This window comes from Ursus americanus, chromosome 15 (genome assembly GCF_024610735.1).
Source record: "Ursus americanus isolate L20-20 chromosome 15, mUrsAme1.1.p, whole genome shotgun sequence".
NCBI classification, from domain to species: domain Eukaryota; kingdom Metazoa; phylum Chordata; class Mammalia; order Carnivora; family Ursidae; genus Ursus; species Ursus americanus.
The window spans coordinates 24,196,226-24,220,846 of NC_142141.1; the positions used below are offsets into that span (position 1 = coordinate 24,196,226).

At 56.3% G+C, this 24,621-nt stretch overlaps 1 protein-coding gene across 7 annotated transcripts in view; it reads right to left on the bottom strand.

Moving 5' to 3' along the window:
- Positions 1-24,621, bottom strand: part of NDST1 (N-deacetylase and N-sulfotransferase 1) — a 58,817-nt gene that overhangs the window by 25,884 nt on the left and 8,312 nt on the right. For 2 of the 7 annotated variants that reach the window (XM_045815248.2, XM_045815251.2), the window contains exon 2: positions 3,860-4,759. In XM_045815248.2, coding sequence (XP_045671204.2) covers positions 3,860-4,372 — 513 coding nt within the window. In that variant the 5' untranslated portion in view covers positions 4,373-4,759. Of the gene's footprint in view, positions 1-3,859; positions 4,760-11,512; positions 12,834-13,800; positions 13,928-21,655; positions 22,260-24,621 lie in introns of those variants that run through there. The other 5 variants (XM_087867854.1, XM_087867853.1, XM_045815252.2 and 2 more) reach the window with 5 other exon arrangements.

The following is a 24,621-nucleotide window of genomic DNA, read 5'->3' on the forward strand; positions in this document are numbered from 1 at the left end:
CCGGCCAGGTGAGCACTGCACAAGGACACTCCACTGACGACTGAGCCACGTGCCCCACGTGGACATGCCTTTGCCCAGAGGGTGTCTTCTGCTAACAGCTGCCACTCAGGAGTGCTCGTTTCTAATCCCCACAAAGGCTCTGCACAGCTCTGGCCTCGTTCACTTCACACACACCCATACTTGCCAATGCCCCACCCTGTCCTGAGCCAGCCTCCACTCTGGAGTCCCAATGCAGAGGCCCTGTCTGAGAGGCCGCTCCGCCCAGCACTGCCCAAGGATGGGAACTATGTAGGCTACGTGCAGGCAAAAGCAGTAGGGCCCAGCGACATTTCAGGCCCTGGGGGATCCCATTTCGAAGCCCTGTTCCTGAGCTGACTGCCAGGCGCTGGCAGCAGAACCAGCTGCCCAGCTGGGAGACGTGGAGGAAGGGAGAAAGCCAGTGGGCAATGAAAAGGAGCCAACTGCGGCAGGGAATGGCGAGGAGGCCTCAGCATCACAGAGACTGACCCCTACTGTAGGCCTCCGCCCACCTGAGGGGAACCCCTCCTGTTCCTCAGCACTGACGACCCACTCAGGAGACATCAAATCTCCCAATGGAGTCATACAGGTCGAGGGAGGAAGGGCCCTGACCCGGGAATTGGGAGACCTAATACAGACTCTGATAGTTACTAGCTGGGTGACTTTGGGACCCCCAAGGTTCCCAAGGTACCCCTTCTGGGGGTCTTGGGCCCCTCATCTGTCCGTCTGTTTGCGCTGACACGCTCGTGTGGGGCCGGGCTGCAAGGCATGAGTGTGGTTATTCCAGACAGCTCCTCCACTTTTCCAACCCTGTTTCTTCCCTGAAAATCAAGCGTCTACTTCACAGGGTGGTTGTGAGAATAGCACACGACAAGGCCTGCAAAGCAATGAGTTTGGTGTCCGCCACATAGTAAGTGTGCAATAAAACAGGCTTGGGTAGCCCTTGTCTGTCCCCTGCCGGGATGTGGCCAGCCCCAGGGCCCCTGGAGTCACAACGGCAGGAACCAGGGCTATAGATGAAGACCCACCCCCACCCTCCCGGACCGCACAGGGGCGCACATTGGTCAGAGCCACAAGACAGACAAAGGCGACTACCCGCTTGTTTGCTGAACACGGAGATGACAAAGCAAGACAGCTGCCATTTCTTGGGTGGCTCGGGGTGCCGCCCACTGTCATCTTCAACATGGCCCCGTGAGGCAGGTGCTGTGATGGGCCCCACTTTACAGATGGGCTGAAGATCCTTCCCAAGATCACTGTGCTTATAAATGACGGAAGGGTTTGAACCAGGGTGTGGACTTTTCAGCCCCGGCTCTTACACTGATCTGGGAACCAGCGCTTGTGGGAATTGGAAAGTGAGTGTCTCCAGCCCTCTGGAGTCCATAAACCCTCTGGGTTTGACAAACCCAAAGCCCAGCGCTGATGCAGCCTTGCGGAAAGAGCCAAAGATGGAGTGTGACCACCAGAGGGCTCTGTTTGAGCAGAAAGTCACAGACACACACACACACACACACACACACACACACACACACACACACACACACACACCCCTGCTCAAGACCAAGGAGGGGTCTTGTCTTAAGCAATATGGTAGGAAGAGCACGAAGACTGGAATTTCCGCTGACCCCGCAGTGAGACAGTGAGCCTGTCCCTGCTCCCTGGGAGCCAAGAATTGGGGCTAGACAGGATCCAAACTCTGGTGTACCAACTGTGCCCACGGCCTGGTCCCCAGAGACTACAGGAGGGCTGTGCGCTGATGTAAATTCTATTACGTAAGCGGCATTTGAGGCCCTGGACTCATCACACAGTGGTTACTACTACCGCCTCTGCAGCCAGACTTCCTGGGTTCAAACCCTGGATCTGCGCTTATTAGAGAGATGAGTGGAGGCACATTTCTTCACCCCTCTTTGCCTCAGTTTCCTGTTCTCTTAAATCAGGATCATATCCACCTCCCTTAAAGGCTGGTTGGTGGGTGCCAGGTGAGTTCATTCTTTACACAAAGCACACGGACAGTGCCCGTGCTGGGTGAGCACTCAATAAATGTCAGCCATTGTGATGATCTTCAGGCCTGGGGCTCTGAATCAAACTTAATGAAGTTCATGGCAGGGAATGGAAGAGTCCAGGAGAAAAGAAAAAACAGACAATGGAGGCAGTCTGAGGTTATGCCACTGAAGAGCCAGAAACCAGGCCAGCATTTCCCAGAGGGTGCTCTGTGAAATAAAGGGCTTTGTGATCAAGCCAGCTGGGGAACAAATCTCACCAGGTTGCTCTACTGCAGGACTTCTAAGGGCCTTCAATTTCTTGGCCCATAAAACCTTCTTCTGGTGGCAGAGCATCCTGCTTCATTAATGCATGAAAGCATACACGGTGGGAACCCCTCATCTGGACCAGGCTTCTCCCTACACTGAGCACAGGGCCCGGGGCACCGGGGTGCCCACGAATGCCTGGGGACACAAGGGTCCCCGCCAGACATGGGCCACTTCTGACCCACTCCTGCTCCTCTCCCAGCTCATGCCAGAAAAGAACCTGCTTTAGGATCCGTGCACTTACTGTCACGTCTGCCTGGAAAGCCCTTTGTCCCGAGAGCTATGCGGCTCCTTGTCTCCCTTCCTTCCAGTCACTTTGTCAAAGTGGCCATTCTATCAAAAACAGCAGCAACTGCCCATACCCATCACTCCCTGTGCCCTTTCCCGGCTTTATTCCTTCTTGTCCTTATCACCCCTTGCCACATGGTATGTTTACTTGTTCACTGCCTGTCACCCACCCCACCCCACTGCACGGAAATGTCAGCTCCATGACAGCAGTGACCCGGCACACTCCGATTACTACTGTGTCCCCGGTGCCTAGCAAAGGACCTGGAACACAGTCAGCACACAGTAAATATTTGCTGAACGAAGAAACGAAATGTCCCCAAACACCGGTACAGTCCCTACTGCCCATCCTGAGGCCAGAGCCTCTACGTTCCCCCATCCAGCTGATCCCCACGGACAGCTTCTCTACGACACTGTCAGCAAAGACTCTGATCCAGCAGTCATCCTGGGTGCCCACGGAGCCCAGAGCAGCTCACCTGCCCGTTGGGATTTCCTTCTCCTCTTTCCTCCAATGCAAAATGGTTCTGTGCAGGAGATGTCTAAATGCCACAGCCCACCAGAGCCAAGGGGAAGGAGCACACGATCCAGAGCCCAGACTGCCTACATCTGAGTTCAAATCCTGGCTCTCCCACTTGCAGGCTACCTAGCCTCAGATACATAACCCTCCTAAGCCTTGCTTTGCCCATCTGCAAAATGAGGGCACACCCCGTCCCTTGGGAAGGCTGCCATGACGTTCAAGGGACCAAGCCTCTCCTACCTCACACCCGTTCCCGGGGCTTCCTTTAGGCAAGTGCCTGCTGTGTGCCAGGCAATCCCCTGCCATGTGCTCCTAATAAAAGCTAATATTTATTTTTTTTAAGATTTTATTTATTTATTTGAGAGACAGCAAGAGCACAAGCAGGGGGAGGGGCAGAAGGAGAGGGAGCAGCAGACTCCCCGCTGAGCAGGGAGCCCGAGGTGGGGCTCAATCTCAGGAGCCTGGGATCATGATCTGAGCCGAAGGCAGACGCTTAACTGACTGAGCCACCCAGGCACCCCTAAATATTTAAAAAGCACTTATTAGACACCAGGCACTGTGTGCTCCAAGCGCTTTACATATACTCACCCACTTACCCTTCAGGACCATCCTAGGAGGTTGGTGCTACCATTGTACCCATTTTACAGATGAGAGGAGTCAGACACTCATGAGTGTAGAAAAGGGATTCAAACCCACCAGAGCTATGAACTGCTTGGGGAGCCCAAGCCCTGCGTACCTTGAAGAAGCCGATGATGCCCACACCGTAGGCCACACAGTACTTGTCCAGCAGCTCCCGGTTCCAGGCATCCAGATTGACATACTTGAGGATGTTCTCATAAATGATGAGGGCGAAGCGGCCACGGCCCTTGTCGGTGAGTGTGGGCATGTCCCCCTTGCCCGGTGCGATCTCCGTGCGGTACTTGAAGCGGCTGGACTCCAGGATGGCCACGACCTCCTGGCCCAGCTGGGAGTAGAGGCTCTCCACAAACACCAGCACGAGTGGGTCCGTGCGGGACGGGGCGGCCGCCTGCATAGGCTTGAGCGGCAGCAGGCGGCTGGGGGCCACCGGGGGCGGGTCCCCACAGTCAGGCTCAGGGGCGTCCGCCGAGGGTTCCAGGCCCCGCTTCCAGCCATACAGGTAGTAGGCCGAGACAAAAACGCTGAACAGGCAGAAGACGAACAGCAGGAAAAGGACAGCCTGCGGGGACACGTGCCGACACAGCCTCCGGAGGCGCGCCAGGGCGGGCATCCTGGCCCCCGAGACCTCGGCCGCCGGAGGCCCGCCTGCCCTGGCCACCCCCAGGCCCCACGCAGGAGGAGATACCAGAGTCGTCCACTGACCAACAGTTTCACAGACACTTAGCAAGCGCGGCCCTCGGTGGGCAGCAGGAGGGGAGGATCCGGGCCCCCGGCCCTTCCTCCCAGCCAGGGGCACGGTCCGCAGGCCGGTCGCGCTCCTTCCTTCCTCCGTGCCCCTTTATGTCACCATGGCAAACCCCCACGTGGTCCTGTGCACAGCAGAAGTGCCCCCAGGGCGTCAGGGCCTCCTGGGGGGGCTGGGCAGTGGGCCGAAGGACACTGGGCAGGCCCGGGGGTGCCGCATGCCGCTCGCTCAGTGGGGCCCCCGGGGCCAAGGCTGTGGAGAGAAGAGGAGAGCCAGAGGTGAGAAGTCAGAGTGTGGGTCTGCTGACTGCGGACACACAGGACCCGACCTCGGTGGGCCCAAACTCAGGTGCTGCTGCCCGACCTGGCTGCGTGACTTCACACCTGCTTTGTAATCTCTGAGCCTCAGTTTCCCTACTTGTGAAACAGGGCTGACAACAGTACCTGCCTCACAAGAGGCTCAGGGCTTAAGTCCCTCAGCCTAATGTGTATAATGTGTATCATATGGTGTCTGCGACAGTGGCTGCTATTTATTGTTATTACCAGAGTCTAAGGCTAGACGACGCCAACTCCAGGTGCAGGGAGGACAAAGTGAAATGAACATTGGCAAGACCTGGGAGCTAGAGGTGGAATTCTAATCACAGCTGAACACCACATCCTCACTGTCTCCTCCCCCCTCCAGTGCAAGCCCCCCCATTTCTCTCCCTGAACGGGCTGAGCAGCCTCATCAGGCAGCCAGAACTTGGGGCTCCTGGGTCCCCTTCGGCCCCATCCCCCACCCAGAGCAGGCCACCTGTACTGGTCTCACTGGAAAGTCCGTGAAGACCACACGCCCACACCCACTAAAGTTCCAATTTCCTCACCCCAAATAGCAGCCCCCAGTCCCCTTACACACAAGTGGAAGCAGCCGCTGAAAGCTAGCAGGAGAGAGACAGGGATGGGGACAGGGACAGAAGGTGTGAGGGTCTGGGTGGGCACAGCCAGGGAGCGAACAGAGGCCTCCAACCCAGGCTTAGGGGAGAAGATCTTGAAAATCCCTCCCAGGCCCAAGACGATCTGGTGCGCTGAGTGTTGGCGCCACATACCAGAGACCCAACAACTGCAGTTCTAGGAACTTACTATCCTAGGGTGGTCACTGAAGTAAGTGTGTAATGATTTCCCGGCCAGAATCCGAATCCCAATGCTGTTTATAATAGCAAATGCCCGACAATAGTGGACTGTCCTTAGCATTTACGCTGCAAGCACCAGCTAGAATCCCAGGCAGCCACCTACAACTTCTACAAGATGGGGAAGAAGGACGTTTACTGACACAGAAATCTAATTGTCACACACGATGCTGAAGTGGAAAACATTTATAAAAGTATGCACGGTCACATTTCTGTTAAAAATTGTTATGTGTAAGCCAGACACTGGCACTAAATCCAAACCAAAAAAACCCCAAAATGTTAACAATGATTATCTCCGAATTATTTTATTTTCTTCCTTTTGTTTCCTAAATTTTCTACAATAATCATTTACTATGTTTGTGAAAATAAAAAAAGATGTTTTTAAAAGATGTGCTCAGAAGCAAGAGGCAGGAGTGTGAAATGAGGATATGTCTCAGACCCCAGTGCGGCTGCCAGTTCTGCCGATGACACGCTGTGTGACTCGGAGCACACCCTAGCTCCTCTCTGGGCTTCCTGCCTGTGAGAGAGGAGCTTGCACCAATCTCGGGGGGCTCTTCCACCTCCCATATTCTGCAATTCAGTCCCTACTATGTGCCAGCACCATGGGGAATCCAAGGCAACCCAGAAAACAGGCACCTACAATGCAGGGGGACGAGTGTGATAGTGGGGGCAGGATGTTTGAGAGAACTCGGGCACTTAACTCTCCTGGAGGGGGAGGATCAAGGAAGGCTTCCTGGAGGAAGTGTTACCTGAACTGACCAGAACAACAAGGGTGGGTTGACCTGGGGTAGGAATAGGGAGGGGCACATGCCTCAGCTTGGAGATAAGGGACCGTGCAGAGCTTTCCAGGGACTCCTCGCAATTCTAGCTGAGAGTAGGGCAAGAGGGAACAGGTTTCCTGGGCGGAGCCTGGAGGGCTGGGGTGACAGTCCTGTATATTTCCAGGTTGCAACTGCATCCCATTTCCCACTGATAAGGGCAGCCGTCTGCCCTGCGGCCACAGCAAGCCCCACCTCTCGGCCTTGGGGCCAGGACTGGAGCACAGTGGGTGGAGAGGTACAGCTGCCTGGATGATGCCTGCCAGTCTGCCACGCCTGGGGGCACCTGGCCACTTCGGCCACCCAACCATGCTTCCCCTGCAGGCCTGAGTGCTGTGATCACTGGCCCTTGGTCGATTGCATTAAGAGACTTTCAGTGTACGTGCTAATGATGCAACCAGCCGTCTCAGGCACCTGGGGGTCACAGACCCCTGTGGGAATCTGACAACATTTTCCCATAAAAAATATGCCTATACGCTGGAAAATCTTGTAACAATTTCAAGGAGTCCAGACCCCGTGCTCTCAAACCCACCCATGGACCTTAAAGCTCTACAGTAAGAAAACCTTATGGTTACACGTAGACTGGAAGCAGGCAGCTTCATGCACACCCACGCGCCACCTCCCACCAGCTGTGTGACCTTGGGCAAGTTATTTAACTTCTCAGGGCTCCCAGTTTCCTAATCTGTAAAACAGCGAAGTTTGACATGCTCCCATAGTTGTGAAAATTAAATGAGTTGATACGTATAAAGCACACAGACCATGCCTAGCACCCAGTACCAAACATGGGCCAGCCACTCTCACCGTGCATGCATAGGCACAGTGTGGGCAAGAACTGAGCCCGCAAAGCACGGCCAAGCCAGCTCCATGCTCTCTCTCAAGTCTCTGACAGCCAGTCCTCAGAAGCCCAAATGCCCATTTTCAGAGGCCCTGGCCTTTCCCTGGAGCCGGATGGATGAGCAAGGGGCCAGATGGTTAGGGGCCAGGGAGAAAGACATGGCACAGCCCAGGCCCAGGAGAGGGTAAAGGGAGGAAGAGAGTGGGCCAGCTAGCCCCTGTCCCCAGAGAAGGCCAAATACTCTGCGGTGGGGGCTGGGGGAGGGAGAGATGCTGCTTCATGCATAAAGCGCCAGCCACCAGCGTGCTGGCACGAGGGCCTCCAGCACCGCCCCCCCACCGCAACCCCCTCGAAGGCCTGGAGCCAGCCATCCAAGACCCTCCACACCCACCTGCATTCCAGAGCCCCTGTGGCTCAAGGATGGAGAACTGGGGGGCTTCTAATCCCCTTGGAGCCACAAAGTCCTCCAGGTCAGCTGAAGGCTTAAGCCTCGACGCCCCCGCCCCTCCCCTGCTGCCCTGGGCCTGCCTGGGTCCTGCCGACATTGCCAGCACTTTTCCTAAACTCCAGCCTCGCCCAACCAGTCACCAATCTTGGTCATGCGTCTAGGCCTTTGCTAATGAAGTTCCCATTGCTGGAATGCCTCCCCCTCCCCCTTGGGACACTTACTCATCCTTCAAGACCCCAGTTCCAATGTCATCACCTCTCTGAAGTCATCCCCATGCACCACCCCCTTTCCTGCCCCCAAGTCCCATTCCTCAGGCTTCTGCCGGCCCCATCCCCACTCCAGAGGGTGGAACCGGAAAGCCAGGACCCTCAGGCCGAATTCTTTGGCTTGCACAGCATTTTTCTTAAATTTGAGATTTGTTATCAATATTTCAAAACCAGGAGATTTCACATGAAAGTTAGAACTTCTAACTTTTCTTTATAAGGAGCATGTTCTGCTGACACTGGGCACTCATCCCCAGAGGCCACCACCGGCTGGGGCACGTGCTCTCCGGCTAACACAGTCCCATAGCCGACCTCCTTCCTGCACTTGGCTTCCTGCCCAGGCCCTGGGGGCACCTGAGCGTGAGGGCCATGCAGAGCAGACTCAGGTGTTTGCATACACAACTCTGCACCCTGGAGCTTCCAGATCCCGGGGTGGGACCAGGGCTTACAGACCTCTGCGGGGCAGGCCCTGCCTGACCCCTGGCCGCTGGCACACGGAAGCCCTCCACAAACACTAATTTCATTCCTTCTCTTTCCCCACACGCCTGGCTGCCCCGAAGGGCAGGGGCAAGTCTGATTCATCGTGGAAGCCCCCACCGCTCTCCGCAGGCATAGGTCCTAATTGAGTACTCAGGAGATGAATGAATCATAATGAGCTGTTATTACTCCCAATTTACAGATAAGGAGACTGAGGCTCCAAAGTGAAATGACTTGCCACAGTCACATGGGAAACCGCTAAATCTTGACTCAAATAGGTTTCCTTCTGAAACTTCAAATTTGGTCTTTCATTCCTCCATGGGGAGTCCCTCCAAGGGGGTTCTATAATAAAAATAACAGCAACAGTGATACCATATGCTCATCATCATCGTTATTTTTACTGCTACATGTTTCAAGCACTTATCATGAGCCTGGCACTGTGTTTAGCACTTCTACACACCTTACCTCATTTAAGCCTTTTAACTACTCCTGTCGTTATTTACATTCATAGTTGAGGAGAAAGGGGTTCAGAGAGGTTAAGTCACTTGCCCAAACACAACACAGCTAGTCTGTGGCAGAGCTGAAATTTGAACCCAGACCCCAGGAGACAGAAGCAGCTCCAGGGCCCGGCAGGGACACCTTGGCTGCGATGGGGGAGCGCAGGAGGGGGCCTCAGCCTCTGAGGGCCTCGAGCCCTCAGCCAGGCTCCCACTGTGCTCTCCCAGCCCCAGGCCCAGCTCTCCCTGCCAAGGTGCTGGGGATAATGAATGAGATGCTCTGGTCGTCATGGAGATGCCATGGCAACGCTGCACTTTCGGGAAATACCACGGTAACTGTGGCCACTGCTTTGGAGTTGAAAGTCACTCCTTACCCTCACCCCCCCACACACACACTCCAAAATGCTCTGCTTCCCCCACAATCCTCTCTAGGACCTAGAGAGAAAGGAGGCAGAGGTCAGGGGCCTTCCAGAGACCAAGCTGTCTAGAAATCAGGACTGGGGAGAGGGTCCGGCCCGGCCCTGGCTGGACAGGTAGGCTCCGGGAGGAGAGCAAGAGCTCTCCGAGGCTGCGCTTCCGGTGCCTTTCCTGGGGTGGCGCACTACTCAGCAGCGCTCAAGTCCTCGGTGTCTACTGTGCACACCAGACCTCCCGCGAAGGGCTCACGTGTCATTCTGCCACATCCCAACAATCTGAGAGGCAGTGGTGCGCTAGCTGCTGGCATTACGGTGAAGGGCTCCGAGTGGAGCCAGCCTGCCTGGGCTTGAACCTTGCCCCTATTAATTACCAGCCTTGGGATCTTTGAGCAAATCCCTCAACCTCTCTGAGCCTTGGTTTCCCCAGGTGTAAAACCGGCTTTATACCACTTACTATCTCACAGGGTTGCTGCCAAAACTAAAGGAGAGGATGTGTGGCGAACAGCGTGGGGCCGGGCACACAGTGATAGAGGCTAATACGATGATTAGCCAATTCACAGATCTGGAAACTGAGGCTGGGGAAGGACCTGGCCCCAGACCACAGATCCAGTTCACAGTGGATCCAGAAGGAGAAGAAAGGAGGTGAGGTTTGGGAGCATACTGGAAGTTGGGAACAAGCAGATGGCCCTTTCCCAGTCCCCTCCTTCTGCACTGGACACTGAAGATGTAGGTTTTTGGGGGGCCCCAAGGTTTTGTGTCTCGGGCGTGACGCTGCTGCAGGGTAGACACAGGGAGGTCCCTGAAGCCCCACAAGCTCACGGAACCCAGATTTTATTTCCCGCCTGGGGCATTCCTGACCCTGTCCCCATATCCCCATATTCACACACACACGAATGCCCAGGCCAACTCACGTGGTGCCGGTATGTTCAAGTGGTGTCATCACAGCCATCTGGGCCACAGGCACAAACAGCTTCAAAAGTCTGTGAATGGGCTCCCGGGGTTGGGGGAGGAGGGGTGGCTGCTGGTAGCCCCACAGGCAATCCCAGGGCCACTCCAGGGCCACTCCCCACAGCTGACCCAGCTCCTCCCAGCCTGTCACACCCCCAGAACAATCACACCACCACCCACCACCCCACCACACCCCACAGCCACCCAGCTCCACCAGCCACCCAGCCTCAGCCTGCCCCACCCACCACGTACAGCGCCGCAGAGAAAATCCTCCACATTTGCTTCCCAGCTGTGCAGGAGTCTCTCCAGCCCAATTACACCCCTGGGAGGCCGAACCAGAAGCAAATCCCTTCCTCTGCTGGAATTCACCGCACACCCCATCCCCCACAGGCCCGCAGTGCTGCCTGGCCGCGGGCCAAGCTGCTGCCCGTCACTCACCCCGGAGCCCACGGCTGCCACCGAGGGACTGCCGGCGGGCTGGCTCTGAGTCTCGGGGTTGCAGAGTGTGCCGCCCACCCTTCAGTGAGCACATGGGGACACGGGGACCCCGAGAGAGGAAAGGACCCCCTGCCCCCACCCCCACCTACCTGGGCCCATTTTCTTGTCCACTGAAACACCGCCCATCCTCCTCCAAAGCCAGCCTCAGCCCGGAGTGGGGCTCCACTGGCTATGGCTGTATTTCAAAGTCCCAGGTGAGCTCCCCCGCTCGTGTCCCACCATGCAATGCTGCGCGCATGCTGCAGGATGCCGGCTGCTCTTCCCCCCACAACGCTGGTCCCCCAGCTTCACCAAAAGCTCTCCAGAACAGAAGCGCTCTCCTACCCGTGGCAGGTGCTCAAGAGAGATAGGCCCCTGCCAATCACCTTCCCCTTTTTGGATCTGCTATGAGAAATCTTCAAGCAGCATTAATAATATGACCCTTCATTTATTAGACACAAATATGTCTGTACTCCACGCTATTAACCCTTACCACAGCACCACGACCCACCTTCCCCTCACGTGACAGACAAGGACAGTGAGGCCCGGAGGCGGCCTGCGACTTGTCCCAGCGCACAGAGCTGACGAGGGGGTGACTGGGATCCCACACAGGCCACCCGGCTCGTCAGCTTTCAGCCACACGGGGCCCCCCCACACTCACCCGGCACGGCTCTCACCACTGCTCCGCACATCCCACTCTCTGCTCCCTCTGAATGGTGCTCTTTCTGTTTTTGTTTTCACCCATTTTACGTGTGTTTTAACATCAAAAGCAGCCTCTCACGCTCCGTCTTGGAAGAAGACTCACGAATCGTCCATCAGTCAACACGCAAACAAAGCATAAAGTGTGGGTTCACGCCCAGGTTCCCCGCCTGGGATTTGCGCTGGGTTCCCCAGCAGGGAACGCTCGACAGAAAAACCTCAAGAACTTAGACCCCACTTGTTGAGAATTTGTCTTTCCTCCAACAGAGCCCGAGCGAGAGTTCACCTTTGCACCACCTCTGAAGAAAGGGTTTACCGAGCAAACAGACAAGACAGCTTAGGGGAGGGGCAGAGTGAGGAACAAGACAGGTCAGGACCAGCCGCCCTCCAGTCCCACCAAAGCTCCTAACACGGACCGGTGTGGGCAGGCCCATCACCCGGCATGCTTCTTACTAGCCCATGAAGCTGCCCCAAAGAGGGCGTGCTCCCCTCAACCCCCAAATCCATCTATGACAGAGTCAAATCCATTCCTTTTTTTCTTAGGCTCAGATCGTAGGCACTCCGAAGGAATGGAATATTTCCTTGCAAATAGCATCACCTCCCTCACTGACAGCAGCCAGCACTGGCTGAGCTCCTGGTAACTCACCAGCCCCACACTGGGACTGTGCTGAGAGCTTTCCCTCATCTGTCACACCCAACCCTCACACCCTGAAAGGTGGGGTCAATGATATGTACACTTTACAGATGGGGAAACTCAGGCTCAGAGAGGGTAAGGAACTGACTAAAGGTCACACAGCTGGGCAGAGGCAGAGCTTAGGATTACCCCAAGCCAGCCCACCTTGGGGCCCCTGTTTGTAACACCTATATAGTCCTCATGTCTAGCGTTCCACACCATTCTTAACCCAGCTCTGTGGCTTAGAGCATGTCCAGAGAGAGGCTTCCCGCAGATCATCAGCTCCCGCTGCCTAAACACAGGCTGACCCAACTTCTCCAGGGATGGGAAAGCCCTCACTGTCGGAGAAGGACACCACAGATTCCCAGCAAGGCAAGACCTCAGCCAGAGGGTCTTCACCTTCCCTTGTCCCGGGGGGTCTCTGTCATCTCTGACAAGCAGGTGTCCACGTGAGGCGGGGGGGCTGCCTCCAGGCCCCAGGGAAAGGCCTCATGTGAGGGAAGAAGAGACAGAGGCAGGAGTGCGGGTAAGAAGCAAGAGACCTCAACTTCGAGAGTGAACTTGGAGGGTAACGGCGCCCAGCATGCCTCATGGGTCTGGTGCACACCAGGTCCTATCATGACCTACTTATTCACCATGTCTTCCCAATGAAGCAGAACACCCTGAACACCCCAGGTCACCGGATGCCCCCTGAAAGATTCCAAGAAACAGGCATCCTGGGGGGGGGGGCGCTCCATCTCACAGATGCAAAAGCCAAAATCCACGTGGGCCTGGAGTCCGTATCAGCATCCCAGCCCCTCCACTCGCTCCCTCTGCACCGCTGGACAAGACCCTTCCCTACTTCTAGCCTCTGTTTCCTTGACTGGACAAGGAGGGGTGTGGACTGGATCAGAAGGCTGTGACCTCCTGGAGTTACAGAACCCTCTGAGAATCTACAAAAGCTCTTAGGGAGCTCCCCCAGGCAGATACCACATTCCAAACAAATTCAGGGTGGCGTGATCGGTCCGCACCATACAGCAAATTAAGAACATGAGAACTTTCTAGGGGTCCTCATGGCTTTGACATGCCCTGGCTTTCACAGTGTAGACAGGACCGAAGTCCTGAATGTGACTCCTGACCACCCTGGGACCTCACCATTCCAGCCACCCCCCACGGCCTTGCAATAAATCTTCAACTCTCAGACCTGTTGGCTTCCAGGGGGTTCATGGACTTGTCCAGCTCAAGAGAAGCTACGAAAGAAACTGAGCCCTTCCTTCCCATCCCTCGGCCACTACCTCCTTCTACTCCACCAGGAATCTGCCCGGTCAGCCCTGAGCCATCTTTCTGGGGCGGCCCCAGGGGCTGGGACACTTGAGGAACCTGGCCCTGGTCCTAAATGCAGACAGGATCCAGTGCCAGGCTTGGGGGCCAGGCCGCCCCCACCCCTGCACCCCGGCCCCCTCCCACATGGCCGTGAACATGCGGGCACTGCAGGCACACACGTCCAGATGGACCTGGGAGGACTGGACAGGAGAGACGGGCCTAGGGGCCATGGTCGGAGGGTACGGGACAGCCGGGGAGAGAACGCCAAGACCCACCAGACCTCCAGGCCGCAGCGCTGGGCTCCGCTTCCCTTCAGGCCGTCCTCTTCATGGCTGTACACTCCTCACTTAAAGACCGCACCTAATCCCAGAGCTAGGACAAATGGCATTACTCTCGCGCCAGCCCCCTCCCTGGGAGGGAGGGAGGGAGGGAGGGAGGGAGGGAGGGAGGGAGGGAGGGAGGGAGAGAGGGAGAGAGGGAGAGAGGGAGGGGTGGCCCTAGGGCACCCTGAGCTGAGCCACCAACAGAGATCCCTGCGGAAGCCTCCAGGCCCCTCACTAACGTGTTCCTTGCTGGAGGCCACCGGCCCCTCCCTCCCGGACTTCGGGAAGAGGATGTCCTGCTGGGTTCGGCCCCACAGCAGGCATGAGCCCCTGCCTGGAAGTGCTTTCCATGTCCCTGGCCCTCAGGCTGCTGGGCCCTTTAGACGCCACCCATACTGGAGGAGCCCACGTTGGCAGCCACTCTGCCTGGCTTCCCATGTGATCCAAATCAGGCCCTTCCCCCTCCAGACCTCAGTTTCCCCACGTGTCCTGAGAAGAAGAGGAAGAAGGCCTGATATCCTCCATCGGGGCCAGCTGGTGGTCAAAGGGTTTGTGACATTGGCTTCTGGGCCCTGCCCCACTCTGACTCAGCTGGCGAGGCCTTCCCAGGGCCCGGTCAGGCAGAGGAAGAGCAGGGTGGCTGCCAGAGGGTGGAAGGCGCAAACGCCATGCCAGCGTGTTGAGGTGTTGGGTAAAAAGGGCCTGACGTAGCCCAGAGAGGAGAAGCAACTAGGCCACGGTCACACACACAGCTGGAAAGGGGCCAGGCTAGCTTGGCTTTACTCTGCAACAGCGTACATGTGACACTGTCCACCTACGAGGGGATTTGCCTTTTCAGAGGACACCAAGGAAAGCACGATAATGGCAGGATTTCAGGCCCCGAGAGCTGCAGTAGGGAAAAAAGATGGAGTGTTTATATGTGTGGGCCCGGGGAAGGAGACTGGGCTGATTGTCCAAGTCCCCTCGTGTCCCCTCACAAGGGTGGCCCAGGACCCTCCCAGCCCTTCGTAAAGCCTGAGAATCCCTGGAGGGAGCAGAGGCCTTGGCTACCTTTTCACAGCCACCTAAGGCCCAGCCAACAGGCCCAGCAGGGGTGATGGGGAAACTGCCCCGGATGGACATCCCCAGACTAGGCTGCCCACAGGACAGGAAAGCCTTAGGGAAACCGAAAAGGCTCCAGACCCTGTAGCCAGAGCGGAGGGAAGCCGGATGTGCTGGGGCAACAAAGAGGAAGGGAAAGCTTTGGGTCGCTTAGAGCTGCAGACTCTCCCTAATCTCCTGGAAGCCTGGTGGGCACAGCGCGGGCCTGCTGAGACCAAGGAGGCTTCACTCAGGGCACGCATGAAAGTGGCCTCGTTCCTCTAGACTTGCTGGGACTTGCCACTGCGACAGGAGCCCCCCACCCACATGCTTACATGGAGGCACAGCTGGTAGGACAGGGGCAGGAGGGGGGCAGGCAGGTGGGAGGGCCTCACTTGCTCTGGAACTCAGAAACTAGAGAGCCCAGACCGAGTGAAAAGCACCCGGTGACCTACTTATTGCGGATTCCTTTTAAAGGGGCCCAAGAGGCCACAGTGAGCTGCCTAGAAGGTGCCTCACAGGTGTCTCTGCACTTCCAAGGCTTGGGGATCAGTTCCTGCAGTCAGGAGACTGGAGGTGCAGTCCTAGCCCGGGCGAGGGTGAGGCTGGCGAGGCAGCAGGCACAAACGGGCTGGAGGCACCCATTCTCAGGGGTTGCTGTGCACCTGCCCAGTGCTGAGAGTGGGCACCATCTCCCAGGGGCCCCTGAGAGTGAGGGCTCCCTACGGTGTACCTCTAGGTGCCTCACCCCAGGCCCAGTCCTCCTCTAACCTGCCAGGGACCTCAGCCAAGCACCTGCTCCTTTCCAGGACCTGCTTTGTTCACCAGCAAAACGGACAGTTCCAGATGACTCCAAAGGCCCTCCTGGCTCCAATCTGGGCAACTGACCTCTGCAGCTCGTCCCCAGAAATGGGCACAATGGCCCCCACTCCCCACCATCCACAAACCCAACAGTCCCCAAGCTCCAGGCAGAAAACACACTATACAACCCCCCAGTATAACCATGTGCTGGGCCCTTTGCTGGAAGCTTGGCCTCCACTTCATTAGGGCTTCATCCTACCAGTATGGAAACTGAGGCTCACGGAAGGGGAGCAATTTGCTAAGGCTCCCAGAGGGCGAGTGCTCTGCTGAGATTCGAACCGGTGTCTGGCTGTAATCCTACATTCCATGGCATCAGCCACAGAGAACCCAAAACCCACTAGGGCCTGGAGGATGCCAGCGGGTCTTTGCACCTCCCACACCCCCGAGTGTGCAGTGGTGAGGCTAATGTGAAAGGCAGGCTGGGGGGGGGGGAGGGCGGGAGCACGCGGGCAGGGATGAGAAGCCCGTGTGGGCGCAGAGCATTTGCAGACAGACCAGGCTCCGGCCAAGCCAGCTGTCCACCACCGCGGCTGCAGTGTCTTCAAGGCCAACAGCACACCGCGGCCACCGCCCTGCCATCTTTAAATCATTACACAAATGCAAAGCTTTCTCACAGCCATCGTTTCAGCATCACAGGACAACCTCATAAAAACACAACAGTGATTTCTTCCACCTTTCTCCAATGAGGAAAACGGGGTTCCCAGGGCATGGGGTGACATCCGCAAATGCACACAGTGAGGCAGTATTTGAGAGTGAACTTGGAGCCCACCTCTTCTGCCGCCTGGTCCAGAGCTTTGTCGACTGCTCCATGCCCTTGACTTTCAGTAAGCAGCACTTAGAACAGTGACCATTTCTGAGAGCTCACTCCCGCCGGTTTATATCCAGCGCGTCACATGCTATCTCATTTTGCCATACTCACAAACGAAGTACTACTGGTTTCATTTCACAGACACACTGGGGCTCTGAAACGTGGGTACCTCGCCCCAGGTCACCACGCTAGGAAGGGGCAGTGCTGGCTCTGGCTGGGGCCGAAGCCCAGAACCTCTCTGCTGGGCTGCTCTGTCTGGGACCCGAGGGGAAAGGAGACCAGACACACTCAAACAGCATGTGCGCCTGGCAGGTTATGGCAAGAGTAGGATAATAGGAAGACAAACAAAGCTCTCAGAGAGCCCACAAGACAGAGGCTGTTACAAACATCCGGGCAGGAGGCCAGGAGTTTAAGCAAAGGACATGGGAACAGAGGGAGGTGACAGATAGTAGGGAGGCGGCCTGGTGAGACCTTGGTCAAGTGCCTTGCTTTCTCTGGATCTCAATTTACCCACTGTAAGAAAAGTCCCTGGAATACCTCCAGAGGCCCCCTCCATCCCTAAAAACGCTTGGACCCTGGGAAAACAAGCAATGCCTGGTGACAGCCTGGCTGTGAGCCCTGGGGTCTCTGAAATGTCCTTGGCTGTCCTGGCATGGCTCAACTGCTGAGACACAGGCTTGCAGAAGCCCAGGGCTCAGCCGGCATGCCTGGGCACCAGTGAAGTGTGGGTCTTGAGGGGGCCACATTCCTCAGCCCGTTGTCAACCTCTCCACGGCTCCAAGGGAGCAAGCACCACCCAGCCTGGACCTAGACCAGGAACCGAGGGCACAGTCAAGTGCCCAGTGGAATGCCACTCCCGGCCTGCCCTCCCCCCCTCCATCAGCCCTGTCCAGAGCCCTCCATGTAACTCAAGTCCCCTCAGTGTCACCCACCCCTCAAAGCCCCACGTTCGCATTTGCTAAGGTCCGCCACTGGGAAGTACAGATAAGGGGTCCTGAGGAGAACTTAAGGGAAATGACCACTCCATCCCCCAGGGACCTAGGCAAGGCGGAGGCTGCTCACGCCGGCAGTGAAGGCCTCAGCCGAGGAAGGGCAGGCAAGTCCGGTGGGGCCAGCCCTCAGTTCTCACTCTGGCAGGTAGGAGGGGGTCAGGGACTCACCAAGACAACTCAGGCCAAGTCCCCACACTCGTGGCTGCCCTCAAATCACACATATAACATGCTCCTACTTTGTAACCTTCCATGGCTCCTACCGCCACCAGGCAAAACCCTTACCCTGCCCCACCACCCAGGTCACTGGTACTAAGAGCCTGTGTTAACACAGTATGAGATGTGCCAGGGCCTTCGCTAAGCGTTTTGTGTGGATGTTCTCATTTAACTCTCACTGCAACGCTGACAAGGTACTATGGTGGGCCCATTTTCACGGATGAGAAAATTAAGGCTAAGAGAGATTCAATCACTGGCCCAGAGTCTCACAGCCAAGTGGCAGAGCAAGGATTCACACCCCTATCTGTACTCCAAGCCCGGGTTCTAAACCACTGTGCGATGCGGCACCCTCAAGGACACCCAGCCACCCTCAGAACCCTGGGGCCAGCTCAACCCTTCTGTGTACAAGAGGGGAAACCAAGGCACAGAGTGAAAGCTCTCCCTACCGGTAGCAGAGCCAGGACGAGGCCTGAGGCCTCTGGGGCTCCCCTCCACCTTCCATAGGAGGCACGCTGGGCGGAAAGGCTGGGACCACCATGACAGTGAATCGTCAGAATCTGCCTTCTTCCTCAGAGGGGAAAAGCAGAAGCAGGTTTGCGAAGAGAAAAGAACAGGAAGGGCCCAGGAAACATTTGCTCTTAAGAGATTGTCAGAGTTCGGTACCCCTCATACCTGTGCGGAAATTGCCCCTTCGACAACAGGAGTATGCAGGCCCAGGACCAACTTCTACCCATGTGTCCCTCCACTCCAGCCAATGCTCCAACCTAATGCATCTGACCTGAAATCTCCATGTCTCTCCCCAAACCTGTTCGTCCTGCAGCCTTCCCTGTCTCAGTAAATGACAACGCTGTCCCTCTAGTCCTTTAGGCCAGAGCCCTTGCTGTAGACAACCTCTTCCTCTCACACCCCAAGCCTAATCCATCAGCTTATCCTGTAAAATCGATCCAGAATCTGACCTGGTTGCCTCCCGCACGGTGCTCACACCGAGCCGTTCTTCACCCGTGTGACTACAGAAGCCTCCTGGCCGGTCAACCTGCTTCTTCTCAGGCAGTGGCCCACTCGATCCTTCCCAGATGTGCACGGAAGCGAGTGTGACCTCAGCCCTAGCCCCTTGGCAGCTTCCCCTTTACTCACGCTAAACAGCAAAGAGGAGCCAGAGGGCCCTGCAGTCTGCCCCTCCAGGCTCCCTCTGGCCCCATCTCCCACCAAGATGGCTCTTCCTTCTGTCCCAGCCACACCAGCCTCCTTCCTGCCCCTCAAACATGCCCCACATCCTCCTGCCTCAAAGCCTTTGTGTTGCTGTTCCCTCTGCAATGCTCTTCCCCAGATACACCGTGGCTTCCCCCTCCCTCGTGGGGCCTGCTCTCCCTCTCACCAGAGACTTTCCACCACCACCCAACACAGCAGAGCCACTTGCTCGAGCCACTGTTTTTACCCCCAACCAAGCTTTATTTTCCCTCCAGGCACCTCCTGCCACCTGACGAGTAGCCAGTATTGAACTAATATTTGTTGCTTTGTTTATTCTGCCCCACGGCTAGAACGTCAGCCCCACATCCAACACTGGGACTTGGTCTGTTTTGTTCACTGCCATGTCCCAGGACAAGAAAAAGTGCCTGAACAAAGTAAATGCTTGAAAAAGACATTGTTGAATGAGGGCTTATTGCCTCCCTCATCTGAACACATCTTTTGGTTTCTGTAGCCCCCAGAGACCAGTGTCACCTGCAGGCCGATCACCTGTGCCAGCTGAAACCCTGATGATTGTCACATGAACAGTTCCTGGCCAAATCCCCAGCCTGTCCTGGGACAACTGACTGCTTGGACCAGGGCAGGACTGCACCTTGGTCCTTGTCTGGTACCTTTGCCCACCCTTTTGTCAAGGGGGAGGCCTTGACAGCTGGGCCCAAGGGGCGGATCCCGCCACCAGCAGGAGCAGGGACTGGGCTACCCGCTCCCCCAGCCCCCCAGCACGGCCGGGTCCCGGGTCCGGGATCTGACAAAGGTTGCCCCATGCTCCCAGCAAGAGGAGGCGGAGGAGGACAGCCCAGTGCCACGCCTGCCCTTTTCCTGTTGCAGCGGGAGGGCCATCAGAAGGAAGCTTTGTTTTCAGAATGAAGAGCACGAAGCCCAGTGCCAGGCGGAAACGGGTACCAAGGGGGCTGGCCCATCAGAGACAGTTTAAGGAAAAACAAAAAAAAAAAATGGGATGGAGAATGCCTGAGGGATAATTTGCACACCCAACCGGTTTCACGCCTCCAGGGTGGCTGTGATGATGGTGGCTTCACTTTTCCAGGCACTAGCCGAGGTCAACACAGACAATCAGACATTGTCCCAGCTGGGTGATCTGGCATTGACCCTGCAGAGGGAGGTGGGGACAGAGGAGTGTAGCCTTGCCTGGGAGTCAAGATGACCTGAATCTGGGCCTGACTTTCTATGCTCTTGTGTGCGACACTGGGAGAGGCCCTTCTTCTAGGTACCTCAGTTTACCCATCTGTAATAGCTTATCCAGGCCTGCATTTGAAGCCTTGGGTTGCCTGCCATAGGACCACACAGCGAGGCACCTCTCAGCCTGTGGCCTGGTCACTGGGCCACACAGGCTAGACCTTCAACTTCCCTGGGCTCGGGTCCTCCCTGTGGGGCCTGACAACCAGAGCTTGGGCCTCCCTCTTCCCATGATGACCTGAAATATGTGAAAGTTCTCTGGGCCTGGCCCAGTGACAGGGGGCCTCACCCCCAGCCAGACACCGGCACCTGTGCCGATCCCCTCTGCCATCTTCTCCGAGGATGGCTCATAAGGCCCTTTCAGCCACGACTACTAAAGAGAACCCAGTAGTTACCCCACAGAGGGCAAAAGAGAAGCCCAGAGAGGGAAAGGGGCATGTTGACATCACACAGCATAGCTGCCACCCAGGGGTCCTCCCTACCAGCCCTGGGCTTCATGAGTTAAGACACGGTCCTCAAAACCCGGCTACAGAATCCCACGTCTGAACTTCTGGGGAGAGGGAGGTTTTACCTGAGACTGAAGGAACCAAAGATGAGGGACAGAAATCTACATGCAGTTTTTATAAGCTTCCCAGCTTTTTCTTGTAACCAGAATAACAGCAACCTCTCAGCCAAGACCTCTTCCAGGAGGAGACAGCTTAGGGATGGTCAGGATTTCAACTGAGAGAATGAAACAAACCTTGGACGGACAGACAGCTGGACAAAGGAGCTGATGGAGAAAGCATGCACTCTAGGAGCAGAATAAAGCAGAGAAAGGCTAGAAAGAGGGCCCAGTCAAGTAAACACGTGAACTGATGCCACCTCCCTTTCTCTTGTCCCTCCAGGACGCAGAGGTCTGGACTTGGTGCCGTCTGAAGGCTGCTGATCCCTGCCTCTCTCTCCCCCCAAGCTCCTCTGAGCCACCTGGGAGAGCGAAACGTGGGACGGCTACAGGTGAAATGTTCCCCTCCGTGGTGATATCGCAGCGTGGGGACAGCACTTTCGGTGACTGTTTATCCACACCTTAAGAAGCTGCCTGGGTCAGTGGCTAAGCAGCCACAGCTTATCTGGGAGGAGGATTCGAGGGCCACAGGGCAGGCTGATCCAGAGGCCTCGATTAAATGGAACCTTTGCAGCTAGCGGGGAGCACCACCACGGCCACACCTTCGTTCATAAAAGAAACATTTAATTTGCTCCTGCTGTATACACGGCCCTGAGCCTGAGCACAATGCTCTGAGCAGAGTCGAGCCAGCCCCCCCACCCTCCGCCATTCTTAGAGAGCTCACAAAGCAGACAGACCAGGAACAACGCTACATAAAACAGGAGAGAAAGCAGGCTGTGCCGCCAGGATAGGGTTACAAACTCAAACACCTACATGGCCAGAAAGACCAGGTGACTATGCGAAGAACTCAGGCTCCAGGTTTTCTGATCTTCCAAATTTGTGAAGTAAAGCCAGAAATCGGGATTTTTCGGTAAAATCTCCTCTTGGCAATCAGCTCAATTTTCGGCATGGGCTAAGCAGAACCACCCGTGGGGCAGATGTGGCCTGCCAGTTTGTGGCCTCTGCTTTCCTGAAAGGGACATGCTGTGTCACGGAACATGCTGTGAAGCTCAGTGGAAGCCAACTTCCCGGTAGCTGAGGTCCCCGGGCAGGCTCCCAGGGAGAGAAGGATGGGTGTGGGCTGCGGGATAGGGAGAGAACTCCTGGGAGGGAATCCTGGGGAGGGTAGGCACCACCGCTGGAAACACAGCAGCCATGGATCAAGGGCCCCCTAGCCCACGGGCTGCCTCTCCCCCTCGAGAGGAGTCCCTGTCTCTGTCCCCAAAGCAGGCAATAGGCATCAGCTCTGTCTGTCCCCAGGTGGCAGGAGGAGGGGCCACCTACCCAGCAAGCCTCCAGATTCAATCACGGGGCGGCAGCATAGCACAGGTTCGATTTCATCCCTGGAGCCTGAGGAACAGGTCAGCTAATGCAACAGCTCCATCAGAGGAAGAGACAATGGAGGACAAAACGAGGTTAAGAATCGTGTCCTGCCTGGCCAGGCCTGGCTGGTTACATAAGCCTGCCTCAGGACAAAGCCACGTTCAAGGCACCAGGGAGGGCCTGGGCTAGAGAGTCCCAGAAACACAGAGAGGGTTCTTCCTCCCTCCCTGTCTACCCCTACTCTCCCGCCTTGCCTCGCAGCTCCTGGAAAGCCCAACACAGAGTACAGAGCCAAAGGAGGAAACTAGGATCCCGACAGAAGGCATTTAACAGGATGGCAGAGCTGGAACTAATAATAAGAGCACAGTTTTACCAAGTGATTACTTTGTATCAGGCACTGGGATAAGTCCTTCACATGGATTACCTTATTTTTTTTAAAACTGCATTTTTTAAAAGATTTTACTTATTTATTTGTCAGAGGGAGAGAGAGAGATAGAGCACAAGCAGGGGGAGCAGCAGGCAGAGGGAGAAGCAGGCTCCCCGCTGAACAAGGAGCCCGATGCGGGACTCGATCCCAGGACCCTGGGATCATGACCCGAGCCGAAGGTAAACGCTTCACCGACTGAGCCATCCAGGCGTCCCGGATTATCTTAAGAGCCAGTAGCACCATGCGATAACTATGATTATTTGTCCCATTTTACAGACAGGCAAACGGAAGCACGGACACAGCCACTTATCCAAGATCACACAGTTCCTAAGGGGAGGATTCAGAACCCGACAGCGGCCTGCGAGACTAAAGTCTGAACCGTGGTGCTCTCCTGCCGCGGGCTACCGTCTCCTGGAATACTCCGACTTCGCGGCCTCGTCAGCAACCTGCTCGCTGCAGTGCAGGCTCGTGGCCTCCTGCCCTCCTGTCAGCACTTGGGGGGACACTGAGTCCTCTGACAACCTGATGAAACCTCCAGACTCTCTCTGCAGAAAAAGAATGCAGAGGAATGCCGACACATGGTGGTGCATGATCTCAGGGGCACACAGACTCCTGCACTGGTGAGAACGGATGAGTCAAGATCATAGGATACACAGGATCAAGAAATATAGGAGGTGGCAGAGGAAGAGGACTCCCCCAAGCCCTTCGGGATGCCTCCTATCTGTAAACATGAAGCCTAAACTCACAGCTGGTTAAGTTCATAGGCGTGGGCACGAAGCCGGGCTCAGGGCCTCGCCATCCCTTCAGGGCTGGGAGAAGCGGAGAAATCACGACATACAATAGCCCTCGCCTCTGCACCCACTGGGTGTGACTCACAGCTCCCAGCTGCTGGGCAGACGGTGCACAGCTGGGCCGTAGCATCTGGACGGGGGTGGCATCACTAAGCATACCAGCCCAGCCTCTTGCCCAACCCCCAAGTCAGCCCCCCGTGAGCCCACCTCACTATACACCAGCCCTGGCTTTGTCCTAACTCCATAGCTCTGAGTGTTTCCTAAGGGGACCCCTCCATAGCCCCTGCCCAGCTTCCAGGCCAGCCAGAGCCCAGGCAGTCGGAAGTCAAGACGACAGCCCCTTTGCAAGGCACCAGAAGACTCCAAGGCTCCAGGGCCAAATCTTCTGCTGTCTCACTGCATGGACCTTACGTAGGCCCCTCCCACCTCTCAGAACCTCAGTTCCACCAATTGTGAAATGGGGAGCCCACCCTATCAAGTCCTTCCCAGCTCAAAGCCCGGAGTATATAAACAGCAGCATGACAAACTTCACGGAGCCCTGGGATCCTGCTTTCAGGAAGTTACATAAACATCCTTCAGAGAAACAAAAGTCAAACCTAAAGACCACTTTTTTTTTTATAAAGGATATCAAGAAGCCCTTTTTATAGTCCAACTTCCCCCATCCTATTTCCATTGTTCCAGATATCCTCTCAGGACCTAGAAAACACACTTGGTTTCCGTCTGGGGTCTGGGCTTCTTGGTGTTCTTCCCTTGAACGCTGCCCCGCCTCTCTTTGGCAGCTTTCTCCCCAGGACACACCCGTCTCTGCCCCCAGCATTGCTCTGGGCCACCCTGAGGGCAATGGCTACCCAGACTGCTTGAGATGGGGTGGGGGCAGGGACAGTGTTCGGGAAACAAACCCTTCCCTGGTCAGAACAGAGACAGCTCTGGGTTCTGGTCCCAATCATGACACCGTGTGTGGCCTGCGTGGGCAAGTCCCCGCTCCTTGGTTCCCCACTGAGAAATGAAGAGGCTCCCACACTGTGTCAGGAAAGCCCTCCAGCTCCTGGGCTCCTTGGGGACACCGGGGTGGAAAAGAACAGCAGGCTACACAGTGGGCTCTGACCTTGACCCCCATTCTCACCCCTTCTGCTAGAACCAGAGGAGACCCACTCTTCTCTCTCTGATTTTGTCTCTTGCCCTAGCTGTGGGATCCTGAA